The following is a 13,774-nucleotide window of genomic DNA, read 5'->3' as shown; positions in this document are numbered from 1 at the left end:
GATTTTTTTTTCCAACTCTAAAATTAGTAAGCCTTCTTTCACCATTTATCCATTAGTACTGGGCACCATAAAATATTGTTTTAGGAAATAGCTCATGATATTTATTAGATATGATAAAACATTCAAATAATAAAAACATTTCTGCAACTTTTTGTGGTATCACCCTCTCAAAAAAAAGGACAATTTCTCATGGCCTCAGTAATTGGCACAGTTTAGACTAGAATTAGTTCATCCAAGTCCAGTTATGTTTTCATTTGATTAAATAGTGGCTACAAGTGTTAAGTATCCCTTTCCTTCAAGTTTCTACAACTTTTTATGTATTTAACCACCCTAAAAAGAGAATAAAAAATGATTACATCATTTTGAATTGAAGGGGATTAATGAGTTTTATGATCAAAATATCTGAAGTTCAGCTTAGTATCATAGTGGTTAAAGAAAGTGTTTTATTGCACAAAAATAGATCATAATTAGATCAGAACTTTTTTTTTCTCCCATTCAAATAATGTGAAGTGCTTTGCAAACCTTAAAAACTATCCTTTCTATTTACTAATTTTTATCTATTTTCCTTCAAGAAAATGTGTTGCTAAATTTGAAATACTATAAAATAGTAAAGTCGAAATAGTAACCAACTATCAAATGACTGATTTATAAAGAAGTATGATCAAGCCATTAGTAATTCTTAATAACTCAGGAACAGGTGACTTTTACTTTTATGTCAGGTATGACAAAAGGATTAAACATTAAAATTTTCCAAAACAAGATAACTTAGGTCAGCAGGGAAAGTCCAGGGCACAGGCCACACCAGCACAGGTTGTGCCCTACAAGCCAGCAGTAGAGAGTGACTGAATCAGTAGTATCTTCCAGAGTTATTTGCCCATAAAGAATAAGGAAGAGATAAAGCTAGTCAGAAGATTATAGAGGATCCTTTGCTGGCACTGGGTGAAAAACTGCATTGCAGTTTGTAGTTGCAGTCTCCAGTCGTTATCCCAGGGCAAGAAGAAACACTAGCATACTATCCAGCTTTAGGGGAATAGAGGTTAGTTCTAAGGCTGCAAACCTTACTCCTTAGATCATACCATCTTAGCTTGGGACTATGCCTCCTCCCCATCCAGGAAACAGAATCCAACTTTAACATCAAATTAAAAGTCAAGACAATGGAAACCCAATTTTTAATCAGAGAGGTAGAGGAAAAATTGGTTAAAGGAGAATGATGAAAAGAAACTCAAACCCCCAAAAAACAAAACCTTCAACCACAAAAAGAGGCAATAGCTTGGTAAAGGAGGTACTGAAGTATTGAAGAAAATATCTACATGGACAAAGATATACAAGAATCCCTTGAAGAACTACTTAAAAAGAATTAGAAGGTACAGAAGCTTACTGAAGAAAATTGTTACCTGAAAAAAGAATTAGGCAAATAAAAACTAAAAACTCCACAAAAGATCACAAAACTCCACAAGAGATCATTGGAAAAACAACTTGCTTGGAAAATAGATCAGGAAAAGAATTATTGGACTACCTGAAAGCCACCATTCAAGAAATTATCAAGGAAAATTGTCCTGTTATTATAGAAACAGCATAAATTCACCAATCACTTCCTGAAAGAAACCCCCAAAATGAAAACTCCCAGGAATATTATAGCCAAATTCCAAGTCAAGAAGAAAACCCTGTCAACAGCTCCTTCCCCTACACCCCCAAATAAAACAATTCAAACATTGTGGAGCCAGTTAGAATTACATAGGATTTAGCAGCTTCTATGTTAAAGGATTAGAGGTCTTGGAATATGACATTCTAAAAGACAAAGGAATTATAACTCAAGATTATAATGAAGAATCACCTATACAGCAAAACTTGAGTATAATCCTTCAAGTAAAAGAAAAAGATATTTAATGGAGGACTTTCAAGCAATCCTTATGAAAAAAGTCAAAGAGAAGCATAAAAAGGTAAACAGAAAAGAGAAATCATGAAGGATTCAATAAGGTTAAAGTATTTGCATTTATTACAGGGAAAGATGATACTTGTAACTCCCAAGAATTTTCTCATTAGAGCAGTTAGAAGCATTATACACAAAGAACATGGATATGAGTTGACTAGGATATTAAAATTGAGACAAGTGTGTGCAGAAAGGAGGAAGAAGTTAAAATGGGGTAAATTATTGCTGTAAGCATAAAAGAACTTTTACAGTGGAGACTAGAAGATAATGCTTGAATCCATTCATTACAATTGGCTCAAAAAGGGATTAACATGTTAAAATACTTGGATAAAAAAATCTTATCCTCTAGGGAAGGGGAGAGGGGAGCTAAAGAGAGCTGATAGAAGGAATGGCAGTAGTGATAGAAGCAAAATAAAAAAGGGACAGGGTAAAAGAGACAAAAAGATAAATGGGATCAATTGGATGGAAGGAAATATAACTGAAAATTTTTAATCAGATTTATAAAGGCCTAATTTCTCAAATATGTAGAGAATTGGGTCAAATTTGATACATCATTCCTCAAATGATAATCAAATAGAAAGTTTTCAGATGAAGAAATCAAAATTATTAAGCATATAAAGTGCTCTAAACCAACTCACACTTAACAGATTGGCTAATGACAGGGAAAATTAGTTGGAGGGGATGTGGGGGAAATGGGACATTAGTGCATCATTGGTACATTTGAACTGATCTAATCATCCTGAGGAACAATTTGGAACTCTACACAAAGGGCAATCAAACCCTTTGATGCAGCAATACACAACTAGTATCCCAAAGAAATAATTTTTTTGAAAAGGGAAAATGACCTGTTTATACAAGATTATAATACCACCTTTTGTGATGGGAAAAGAGATACTCATCAACTGGAGAATAGCTAAACAGACTGTGATATTTGAGTGGAATGGAATATTACTGTGCTGTAAGAAATGAGCAGGATGCTTTCAGAAAAAACTGAAGAGATATGAACTGATACAAAATGAAGTGAGCAGAATTAGGGGGAAAACATTGCCTACAGTAGCAGTAATCAACTGTGAATGACATTCTCATCAATACAAAAGATCCAAGAATCAATTCTTAAGGATTTAGGATAAAAAAATGCTACTTCTCCCTTATAAAACATGGTTTTCCCTTATATAAGCTAGCTTCTAGAGATGAAATGTTTTAGGCTATTGTTTACCCAATGTTTCGTACAACGCCATATATACACATACACACATGTAAATATCAAAGTGCTTAATGTTTTAAAAATTAAATCTCAGATTCTAATATTTATTGTGACTGTCAGTACCTTCTTGGATCCTGTCTTCCAAAATACTAGCTAACCCTTATTTAACCCATTTTGAGTGACCTGCAAATTTGACAAATCTATACTTCAAGTACTTATGCATTCTAGCATACAAAACCTAGGATTATTATACTAGAGCTGCATCTAGCCCAACCTCATTTTATAGGAAAATAAACTGGAGTCCAAAGAAATTGTAACATCGATTTGTGGAAAATTGAAATTTTACTAATACTCAACACAGCTATTTTCACTGAATAAAAAAATTTTTTTTTAAAGTACACTTCTTTCAAAGTACTTGAGTTTTTTCCTCTTAATTTTAGATAATCCGTTTTGAATATGGTTTTGATTAATGACAAGTTAGCTGACCATGCTTTTTAATATAAAAACTGAAAATGGCTATCCTTAGTGCTAGATACATTGGTCATTGCTTTGAAATAACAGATTTGGGTTTTTCTTTTAGTCTATTTTGACAAAATAAAAGCCACTTCATGAACCTAGCTCTCTAACTTCTTACAGATCAAGTTCACCAGCATTGTATCACATATATACATTATAAATGTTATAATTATATATAAATATATTAAAATAATACAAAATTAACTAGTATTATGCTGGGGCTTTCCCTCCAGCACCTGAATACTTTTAAAATTCTATTTCCACAACAATCTAAGGCTGAAATATTTTTATATTTGCACTTTAGAAATTTAATTAAGATGCTCTAATACTTTTAAGATCTTACTAGTCAAAAAGTGATTTCTACTAAGCAGCAACCAAAAGTGCACAAGAAACTCAAACATCATAGGTCATAGCAAATAACATTATTCTTTGTCAAGACAAAGTATTTGGCTCTGGAATGGGAGGTGTTATCAAAGGGCCTTCAATCTCTAAAGGGCTGACTATATAAATTGTCCCATACTGGTTCAAGAAGGGACCACTTTTGTTCCCAATGATAAATGCATCTCTTCCTTGCTATTTGACGAACTTTTTCTATATAATACCTAGTTTTTAGACCATAGGATGTCATCAGTAAATTGTCAGCTTTTTTTCTATAATTCTAATGAGCTTAGATGATGAGTTATATAACAACTGCCTTTAGATTTTGCTTCTTTTTCACAATGGCTATTTAATACTATATAAAAACTTTGTATGAAATCATACATCAAGGTCGTGATGGTAGTTTACAATGCAAGGAATGAAAAACATTTTCAATAGGAAAATATGTAGCTTTAATTCAAAATAGACATTTTGAAAACAATTTATAAAAAAATTTTAAATGGGAAAAGTTCAGCAAGCTTTTTCTTTGAAGTTTACAATAGGAGAGTACATTGACAATCACAATCCAATTATACAATTGCTTCAAAAGACACAGTTTAACAGTTGCATGCAGTATTATCCCAAAAATATTATGTAGAAAGTTCCATTGAATAATAGGACCCAAGCTTTCCATTGAGCATTCCAACTTTTCCATCATATGGGTTTTAAACCCTATATCCCTTCAATAAAGAGCAACAAGATATGTTTGCTTTCTCCCTTACCACCCCCCTAACCCCAACCCAGAATTTAAACAATACAACAGACTTAATGACTAGACTGGCTACTCTGTTACTGGATTGTGTTCATTTAAATGATTTTAGATTTTGTAAAAGATTCCAAGTGATATCCAAGATCTCCATTTATAGTCAAAGTATAATAGAAGAAAGATCACATAACTAAACATCAGTACAATGACATACTAACCCAAACAGCTGTATCCTTCTTATTTACCAATGTTAAGGAAATTCTGTCACTGTTAAATTTTAACATACTAATTGCTGACAAATGGCCATTAGGCCTAATTTAATTCTATTAGATCCACTGAAAATTTCATGTAATCAGCATGTCACTATTACACTGACCTGGATATTAATTAGTAACCACCAAGTGGTAAAACTACTAGATTCTTATTTCCTTCTCTTGGAAAACAAAACAAAACAAAACAAAACAACTCCCTGTCCCCTTCTGGGCAGTTTCTGAGCAAATTAAAAGGGACGGGGAAAACTCTTCAGGTAGTCCAAATTTCTCACTGAGTAAAAGGCACTAAGAAGGTACTGCCTTACCTCTCTTCATGGAAAACAATACATGTCAAAAAAGGAAAATTTATACTGAAATGTGTTACTGGTATCTAGAGAAAATTACTTCATTTTTGGTAATAATGATGCTTTTAACTTTATCAACTTATCGTAATACCACACACCAAATTTTGGATCTGGGCATATATTCCATAAATAAAATTTTTTAATTTCTATAAAATGTAAAAGTAAGCACATTTGAAAAATTATAAATAGGTCACAGTACAAGCAATTATTTTACAAAGAAGAAATTAGCAAAAGTTAATGCAGCACACCATTACTGTGCCATATTCATTACTGGATTTTTATTTAACACTTATACTCCTGTCTAAGAAAAAGTTTGCTGTACCATTCACCACTAAAAGATAAACTACCTACTCGGATGAATGCAAAAATGGAAAAAACAAAAAATCCCAGAACGAAACAAAATGTGGTTTTGGTTTCTAATTATCTCAACACCACTGGGTAAACAAGCAGATATAAAACATAAGTTACATTCAAGTGGAAAAACTAATAGCATGACCTCCACAAAAACAAAACAACTATTCATATTGTGTGCCCAGAAATATCTAGAGAAGCAGTGTAAGACCATTGTAATTCATCAGGTCATTACACTGTAACAGAAAATCTAAGTGCCCTCCACCCGTTCCCCCCAAAAAACTTACTAAAAACTAGTTTTTTGATTGCTTATTTGTGATTTCTTAAATAGCTTTTTCTTTTATAAGGTTTGTGTTTCACACTCAAAGTGTAATCTGTGCTTAACATTTTTCAGTTCTGACATATCAAAGCCCAAAAGCACAGAAGGTTTGTAATTTTTTATTGCTCTTAGGCAGGTATATCTTCTTTTCCCAAAAAAGGATGCAACATCAATTTTCCATACCCAGAGAAGGGATGATAACAGTTCTATCTCTTTTTTGCTAGGATATGGCCTCTTATGGAAATAATCTTTAAGGAACTGTTTTTTCTCCTCATATGAACGGTCTTCATACTTCTGGGGATTTAGTGCTAGAATATGAAGAGCATCATCATTTATTAGCGGACCTTCAGTCCTATTTTCATTCTTTTGTTTTTTAGAAGGCACATTCACTGCTTTTTCAGAAACGGAAGTGACGTCATTATCTATGATAAGAGGTTCTTCTTTATCCCTTTGGTCCTCTGCCCCAGAACAGAGATCAGGAAGTTTTCTCTTGACAGGAAAAACAGAATCATGTATTTCACCATTCACTAATGGCAGTTCTTTTTCACTAAGATCAGGCTGGATCTGAAGATCTGAACTACTAACTTTGGGAGCACTCCTGCATCGTAACAAATGTACAGTGATTGCAGTTAATGTCATTTTTCCAGTATATACCCCACAACAATGGATGCACTTGAAAGCAGGAGACTTTAAAAATGTATGTACAGTTGGCATGACGTGATGTCTTTCCTTTAAATGTATTTCATATTTTTCTGTGGATACAAAAGTACCAAGGCAAAATGGACAGGTACTGACTTGTTTTCCAGGATTGCTATGTTCCTCAAGAGTCTGTGGTCTCACTTTAATATAAATTGGTACAACTGTCTTGGAGTACATTCCAGCTAGTATTGCCAAATAGACTTCCCTTTCTCCAAGTTCTTCCTTTGGCAACATGGTAATGAAATCAATATGAGGAAATATTAAGTCACCATTAGCATCATTATCTACCTGGAAACCTCTGTTGCTATAATCCACAGATAATCTCTTCTTTCCAAGGTGCACAGTCCTATTATGATCTGAAAGACTTCTAATGTTATGGAAAGTATATTTACAGAATAAGCACCCTAAACCATGCATTAATAAATGATGCATCAGTTCTTCCTCTGATATTAAGCATTTACAAGAGATACAGCGAAGACTTTTTTCTTTCATCCATCTTAAAAATGGTGCACATGCTGCAAGTTTTTCAGGCTCAAGTTTTTCACTGGATCTTGATCCACTATGTTTATGAGCCACTTCCATGTGCACCTGATAGACATTAGATGGAAAGAGTTCATTGCAAACTGGGCAGGTTTTCCATTGTTTAGCTTGTTTGAGATTGACAGCTTGGCTGGTTTCTGGAGTAGATGAAGATGCTGGGACAATCATATTTTGGGAAGTGCTTACCACTATGGGAGGAGAAGGTGCACCAGCTGGGGAATGAGATATCTGGGTAGCTGCACTAGATTGCATGAGCTGAATTGGCATTTGTGGTGGTGTAACATTTGCTACACCACCAGGTGGTACAGGCAACGTAACTGAAACTGGTGCTAAGGTGTATGTAGGTATCCCGTTAACCTGTTTCCCTGTTGGTATTAGCTGTCTAAGGATAGAGCCTGCAGTTAGGAAAGTGGCATTTTGGGAGACATTAGGTCTGACTGGCTGATTTACAGGTAAAACACCTGGTGTAACTGGTTGATTAAGATGGAGTACTCCAGGTCGCACTGCCTGGCTAACTGGAAGAACTCCTGACATAACAGACTGATTGAGTTGAAGAACCCCTGATGGGACTGCCTGGCCCACAGGGAGTACTCCTGATGGGACTGCTTGGCTCACAGGGAGTACCCCTGATGATACCTTCTGGCCCATGGGCAGAACCCCTGATGGTACTGTCTGGCCCATAGGCAGAACCCCTGATGTGACTGTCTGGCTTACAGGGAGCACCCCTGATGTGACTGTCTGGCTCACAGGGAGCACCCCTGATGTGACTGACTGGCTTACAGGAAGTACCCCTGATGTGACTGCCTGGCTTACAGGGAGTACCCCTGATGGGACTGTCTTACCCATAGAGATCATCCTTGGTGGAACTCCTTGGATGACACCTGATGCAACAGGTTGGTTAACAGGAAGCACATTAGGTGCAATGGGTCTATTTATGGGAAGAACTCCAGGTCCAACAGGTCTATTTAGAGATCCAACAGACTGACTGAGGGGCAAAAGTCCTGGGTGAATGGTTTGGTTTATAGGGAGAACCCCTGCACTAACAGACTTATTGACAGATCCAACTGGTTGGTTTAGGGGAAGAACTGTAGGACTCACAGGTTGATTAAGTGGGAGGCCATGAGAAACAAAAACAGGTTGAGGAACAGATGCCTGAAGTGCAATATTGTTCTGGCCCACTGGCAAAGGGCTAGATACAAGAGTTACGTGTGATTGGGTAGCAGCAGGGGCACTATGGGTAAGAGTCCCAGAGGCACTTGAGGCCACAGTTACCGCCTGTGACTGTACCAGAGTTTGGTTTTGAGTATTTTGTGGCAAGGCAAGCTGAATGCAAGTAGAAGCAGCAGCTGTTAGTGCTGGAGCATTGCTGCTATTTAAAGGAGACATGGCCATATTTGCAGAAAGTTTAGGAGCAATGTGCATTTGCTTAAGAAGTCCTGTTTTTTTAATATGTTCTGAAATTACAGATCTGAGCCTATTTTCCAGATCTCTATGGGTATCTGATGTCAAAATATGATACATTAAAGCATCCAGGCTGCTGGCACCTATGTTACATTTTTTACAATAGTACTTGTCAGAAGATGGAATCATATTGGCAAGTGAAGTGCTGTCATTTTTCACTTGCTCAGGCATTTCATCAGTTCTCATGCCAAAGTAGGAGGTAATCAAGTAATTAAAATGTGCTATGAGTACATGTTTCTTCATGCTGTAGTACAAAGTGTTTGTAAAATGGCATTTTAAGCATGTGAAGTTTATCACATCACTCCTGGATGATTTAGATTCACCCAAAATATTCATGGGGTAATTCAGAATTTTCCGGTGAGAAGAATGAAACATCCGAAAGTGTTTTTCCACAACTTTAGGCTGAGAAGCAAAAACACACTTTGAACAAGGAACCACCAACTCTTGATCAATTTCATCTTCATGGTAGCGATGCAAATGATTTTTCAATGAAGAAAGTAGTTTTGTTGAATATTTGCACAGGCTGCAACAGTATGGCTTTGTTCGATATTTCTGTAGAAAAAATAAAAACATTTTTAGTATTAACATTCAGAATAAGAAACATGTTTAAATGGCTAGAGCTAACTCTTACCACCATAAATGCAAAGTCCCATATGAAAAAATGCTCTAAATCATTACTGATTAGAGAAATTCAAATTAAAACTCTGAAGTTCCACCTCATATCTCTCAGATTGACCAAGATTGACAGGAAAAGATAATGATAGATGTTGGAAGGGATGTGGGAAAACTGGGACACTGATGCATTGTTGGTGGAATTGTGAAGTGATCCAACTATTCTAGAAAGTAATTTGGAAGGATGCTCAAAGGATTATAAAACATAACCTTTGACCCAGTAGTGCCTTAACTGAATCTGTATCTCAAGGAAATCTTAAAGAAGGGAAAAGGACTCACATGTGCAAAAATGTTTGTAGCAACTTTTTTTGTGGTAGTAAAGAACTGGAAAATGAGTAGATGCCCATCAACTGGGGAATGGCTAAACAACTTTAAGCATATGAAGTTAATGGTATATTACTGTTCTATAAAAACAAATTGATTTTAGAAAGGCCTGGAAAGATTTACATGAACTGAGAACTGAGAACAGAACCAGGAATACATTATATACAATAATTGGAATGTGCAATGATCAACTATGAAAGATTTGGTTCTCTTCTCAGTGGCTCAGTGATCCAAAGTAATCCCAATAGACTTCAGACAGAAAATGCCATCTGCATATAGAAAAAGAATTATGGAGACCAAATGTAAATCTCATCTCTTCCACGATTTTTCGCTTTTGTTCTAATTTTCCTCTCCCAATATGATTCATAAAGCAATATGTATTAAAAATAAATAACAAGAAAGATGGATTATGACTATGTTAACACTTAAAACTTTAATCTGCTAGGTAATGCAATGAAGAGTGTGAATTTGGAATCCAGGAAGCCCAAAGTTCAAATCCTATCTCAGTCACTTAATGGGTTTGCTTTTACTTTTGCTTGACCTTTGTTAAGTTACTTGACCTACTCTTTTACTCACTTCCTCAAATGTAAATTGGAGATAATAGCATGTTATCTCCCAAGATTGGTTAGAGGATCTAAGGAGATGACATGTAATATCTGCATTCTTCTGCAAACAATAAGGCATTATAAAAATGCAAATTACTTTACCATTTGGAAAAGAGGAATATGTTTTGGACATATTTAGTTTGAGATGTCTCTGGAACATAATTTAAAATGTCTATAAACACATATATGTGCATTTATGTATATATGTATGCTGTAGATATGGGAATCATCTACAGACATAATGGTTAAACCAATGGGAGCTGGGATCACGTGAGAATGTAAAAAGAAAATAGAAGTTTAGGACAAAGTATTAGGAATATACACAGTTAAAGGATGTAACATGGTTGAGACAATAAAGGAGACTGGATAGCAGTCAAGAAAGTGGAAAAAGAACCATGAGGATTGGTATCATGAAACATCAGAGGATAACGTGATCAAAATTATCAAATTCAACAGAAAAGTCAAATAGGCTGAAGACTGTGAAAGGATCATTAGAAATAACAAATGAGACTGTTGGCAGATCTGAAAAGAAGTTCATTTGAATGATATCTGAAAATCAGATGCATGGATTGAGGAATAAAAAAAAGGAAAGCAAGGGCACTAAGTATAGACAGCTTTTCTAGGTACAAGTGATGAATAAAGGGAGCACAGTATAGGATGATAACTTGAGGGGAAAGGTTCCCGCAAAGGGTTAATGATGAGAAAGACTTAAGCCTACAGGAACCAAGTACAGAATAAACTAGTAATTGGGGTAAAGATGATTAGAAAGGTTAACTGAGTGTGGAAAAAACTTTTAGAGTATAAAGAAAACGATACAATTGGCTTCAATAAAGAGAATTTTGAAAGGAAAGGGAGAAAAGAGTAAGAAATAGTGTCAAGGATTTCTGAGATGAAGGGAAGAGGCAAACAGGGAGCTCATAAGTAGTTAGGTCTTCAGTAAAAGGTTAAGGGAAGGCAAAAATTTGAAATATCTTCTGAGGGAAGCATAAAGGGAAATCAATCACGGAAGGAATAAAAGAACTAACTTGCTACAGTAATGACCCAGTTGAATTTATAGTGTACATCAGTATGACTTCCCACAACTTCATTCAAAATCACAGAAGCAAGAACAGAGTATAATATATAAAATAATTCAGGGTTGAGGTTTGGTATGGGTTAAGCAGTGATTGGATAAGGGGGCAAGGGATTTAATGGTTAACTTTAAGATTGAAATTGGGAAGGGAAGAAAGTGAAGGAGGAAATATGAGCTAAGAAGCAAATTGTGATAGAATCAATTTCAAAGAAGAGGAGGTTGAACAAAAGCAAATAGAAAACAGCAGTGGGAAGACAGTATTTCTAACGCTACCTATAGGAACAAGTGTATTGTGTTTATGGGATGCGATGGGGAAAAGAGGGACATATGAAAGGATTCATTCAGGTCTTGTGAGTTCAAGTAAAACGAGTAAGATCAAATTCCAAAATGAAGAAATGTCTGTTCAACATGACATAAAATCCCAGAGGGTTCAGTGATAGGAATGGGCAGAGTTGGAGAGGAAAAGAAAAGTAGGGTTGAAGAGAATGGAGTAAAAGAATAAGTGACAGAGATTTAGGATGATCACAGACTGAGACTTGAGTTCAGAGATTAGGAGACAAAGTTGGTCAGTTAAGTCCACCCAAAGAAAGAACACTGGGAAATGAATATACACTGCTTGCATTTTTGTTTTTCTTCCTAGGTTATTTATACCTTTGAATCCAATTCTCCCTGTGCAACAAGAGAACTGTCCGGTTCTGCACACATATATTGTATCTAGGATATACTGTAACCTACTTAACATGTAAAGAACTGCTTGCCATCTGGGGGAGGAGATGGAGGGAGGGGAAAAATTGGAACAGAAGTGAGTGCAAGGGATAATGTTGTAAAAAATTACCCTAGCATGGGTTCTGTCAATAAAAAGTTATTAAAAAAAAAAAAGAGTTAAGTCAGGAGCAGTAGCAAAAGCAGATGAATAATAATACAGTCTCCAAGAGATGTTGCAAGCAAGAGCTAAGAAATCAGAGTCTTGGTTTTACCTTCTGTTCTTTCTTAGGATGGACTTAGGAAAGAAAAGAGAGAAAAGGGAGTAAGGGAGAAAAAAATGGAGGAATAACAAAGCCAAAATGATCTAGATGTTGAATAATACACTAGAAGTCATTACACTTTTTTAAAAAAATGATACTGCAAACCTAGATTACATTAGCTTTGTCTTGCCTGCCCTAACACAACAATTAGTAGAATTAAAATACCTATCTTTTTCAAATGAAGTATTCACTAGCCACTGTCAACTCATATATAAGTATTTACATTTAGACTCAAAAGAAACTTAAGAGAGAATCTAGTTTAAATTTCTTATGTAAAAGATGAGACAATTCTGGTGCCCAGAATTTAAAGTTATATAGCCATGAATACATTATTCTTTATTGTAATTCTAGCTCCTTAGTCTGTTGGAATATCATACTCCAAACTCTATAATCCTTTAAGCAGAAGCTATCAAGTCTTGTGTTATTCTGATTGTCCTTTTCTGGCCAGTTGAAATGTTTTCTCCTTCACCTGGGACTTCTGGAATTTGGCTATAATGTTTCTGGGAGTTTTCATTTTGTAAACTCTTTCAAGAAGTATGTGGTATATTCTTTATTGATTTAAAATATTGGGGGCAGCTTTCCTTGATAATTTTCTTGAAATATGAGACCTACCCTCTTTTTTCTTTATTATGGATTTCAGGCAATCCAAAAAATTTTAAATTATCATACCCCAATTTATTTTCCAGGTGAGTTATGTTTTTTTTTTCCCAATGAGATATTTAAATCTTCAATCTTTTCATTTTCATTTGTTGTATTGTTTGTTGAAGTCTCACGGAGTTATCAGTTTTACTTTTGTCCAATTCTAATTGTTAAGGAATTATTTTCTCTGGTAATCTTTTATACTTGCTTCTTCATTTGGCTAATTTTACTTTTTAAGAATTTTTGTCAATTTTCTACCATTAGACCAATTCTGTTTTTTAAGATGGTATTTTATGAAGTATTTTTGTGTCTCTTTTACGTTAGGGTCTCTTACCTAACTAATTTTGTTTTCCAGTCTCTTTTACAGCAAAGAACTGCAGAGATCAAACAGAGATCAAAATGTTACTGATAATAATGGAGTTTCTGATGCCCATTTCCATTTTCTATTGTTGATTACTTAAATAATTTAGGATTGAAGCCTTTCAACTGTACAACATTATCTTTTTCTCAATATTCTTTCCTTTTATATTATCTATCTTTTCTACAAGACAATGATGTTAGAGTTCAAGTGTAGTAGTTCCAACCATCCATGACAGAAATAAAATTTTATTTAAAACTTTTTTTCCCTTGCCTGGGGGGGAAAGGAGGGGGGGGGGGGAATGGACGCGCGCAGAGAGG

General features: G+C 35.1%; 1 protein-coding gene across 1 annotated transcript in view; it reads right to left on the bottom strand.

Moving 5' to 3' along the window:
• Positions 1–4,456: 4,456 nt before the first annotated feature.
• ADNP2 (ADNP homeobox 2) overlaps positions 4,457–13,774 on the bottom strand; it is a 39,443-nt gene continuing 30,125 nt past the window's right edge. Inside the window, exon 4 of the mRNA XM_051970581.1 lies at positions 4,457–9,311. Coding sequence (XP_051826541.1) covers positions 6,081–9,311 — 3,231 coding nt within the window. The 3' untranslated portion in view covers positions 4,457–6,080. The remainder of the gene's footprint in view (positions 9,312–13,774) is intronic.

Source organism: Antechinus flavipes, chromosome 1 (genome assembly GCF_016432865.1).
Source record: "Antechinus flavipes isolate AdamAnt ecotype Samford, QLD, Australia chromosome 1, AdamAnt_v2, whole genome shotgun sequence".
Taxonomy (NCBI): Eukaryota; Metazoa; Chordata; class Mammalia; order Dasyuromorphia; family Dasyuridae; genus Antechinus; species Antechinus flavipes.
Note: the sequence above shows the minus strand (reverse complement) of the source record. Positions and strands in the feature narration are given on the sequence as shown.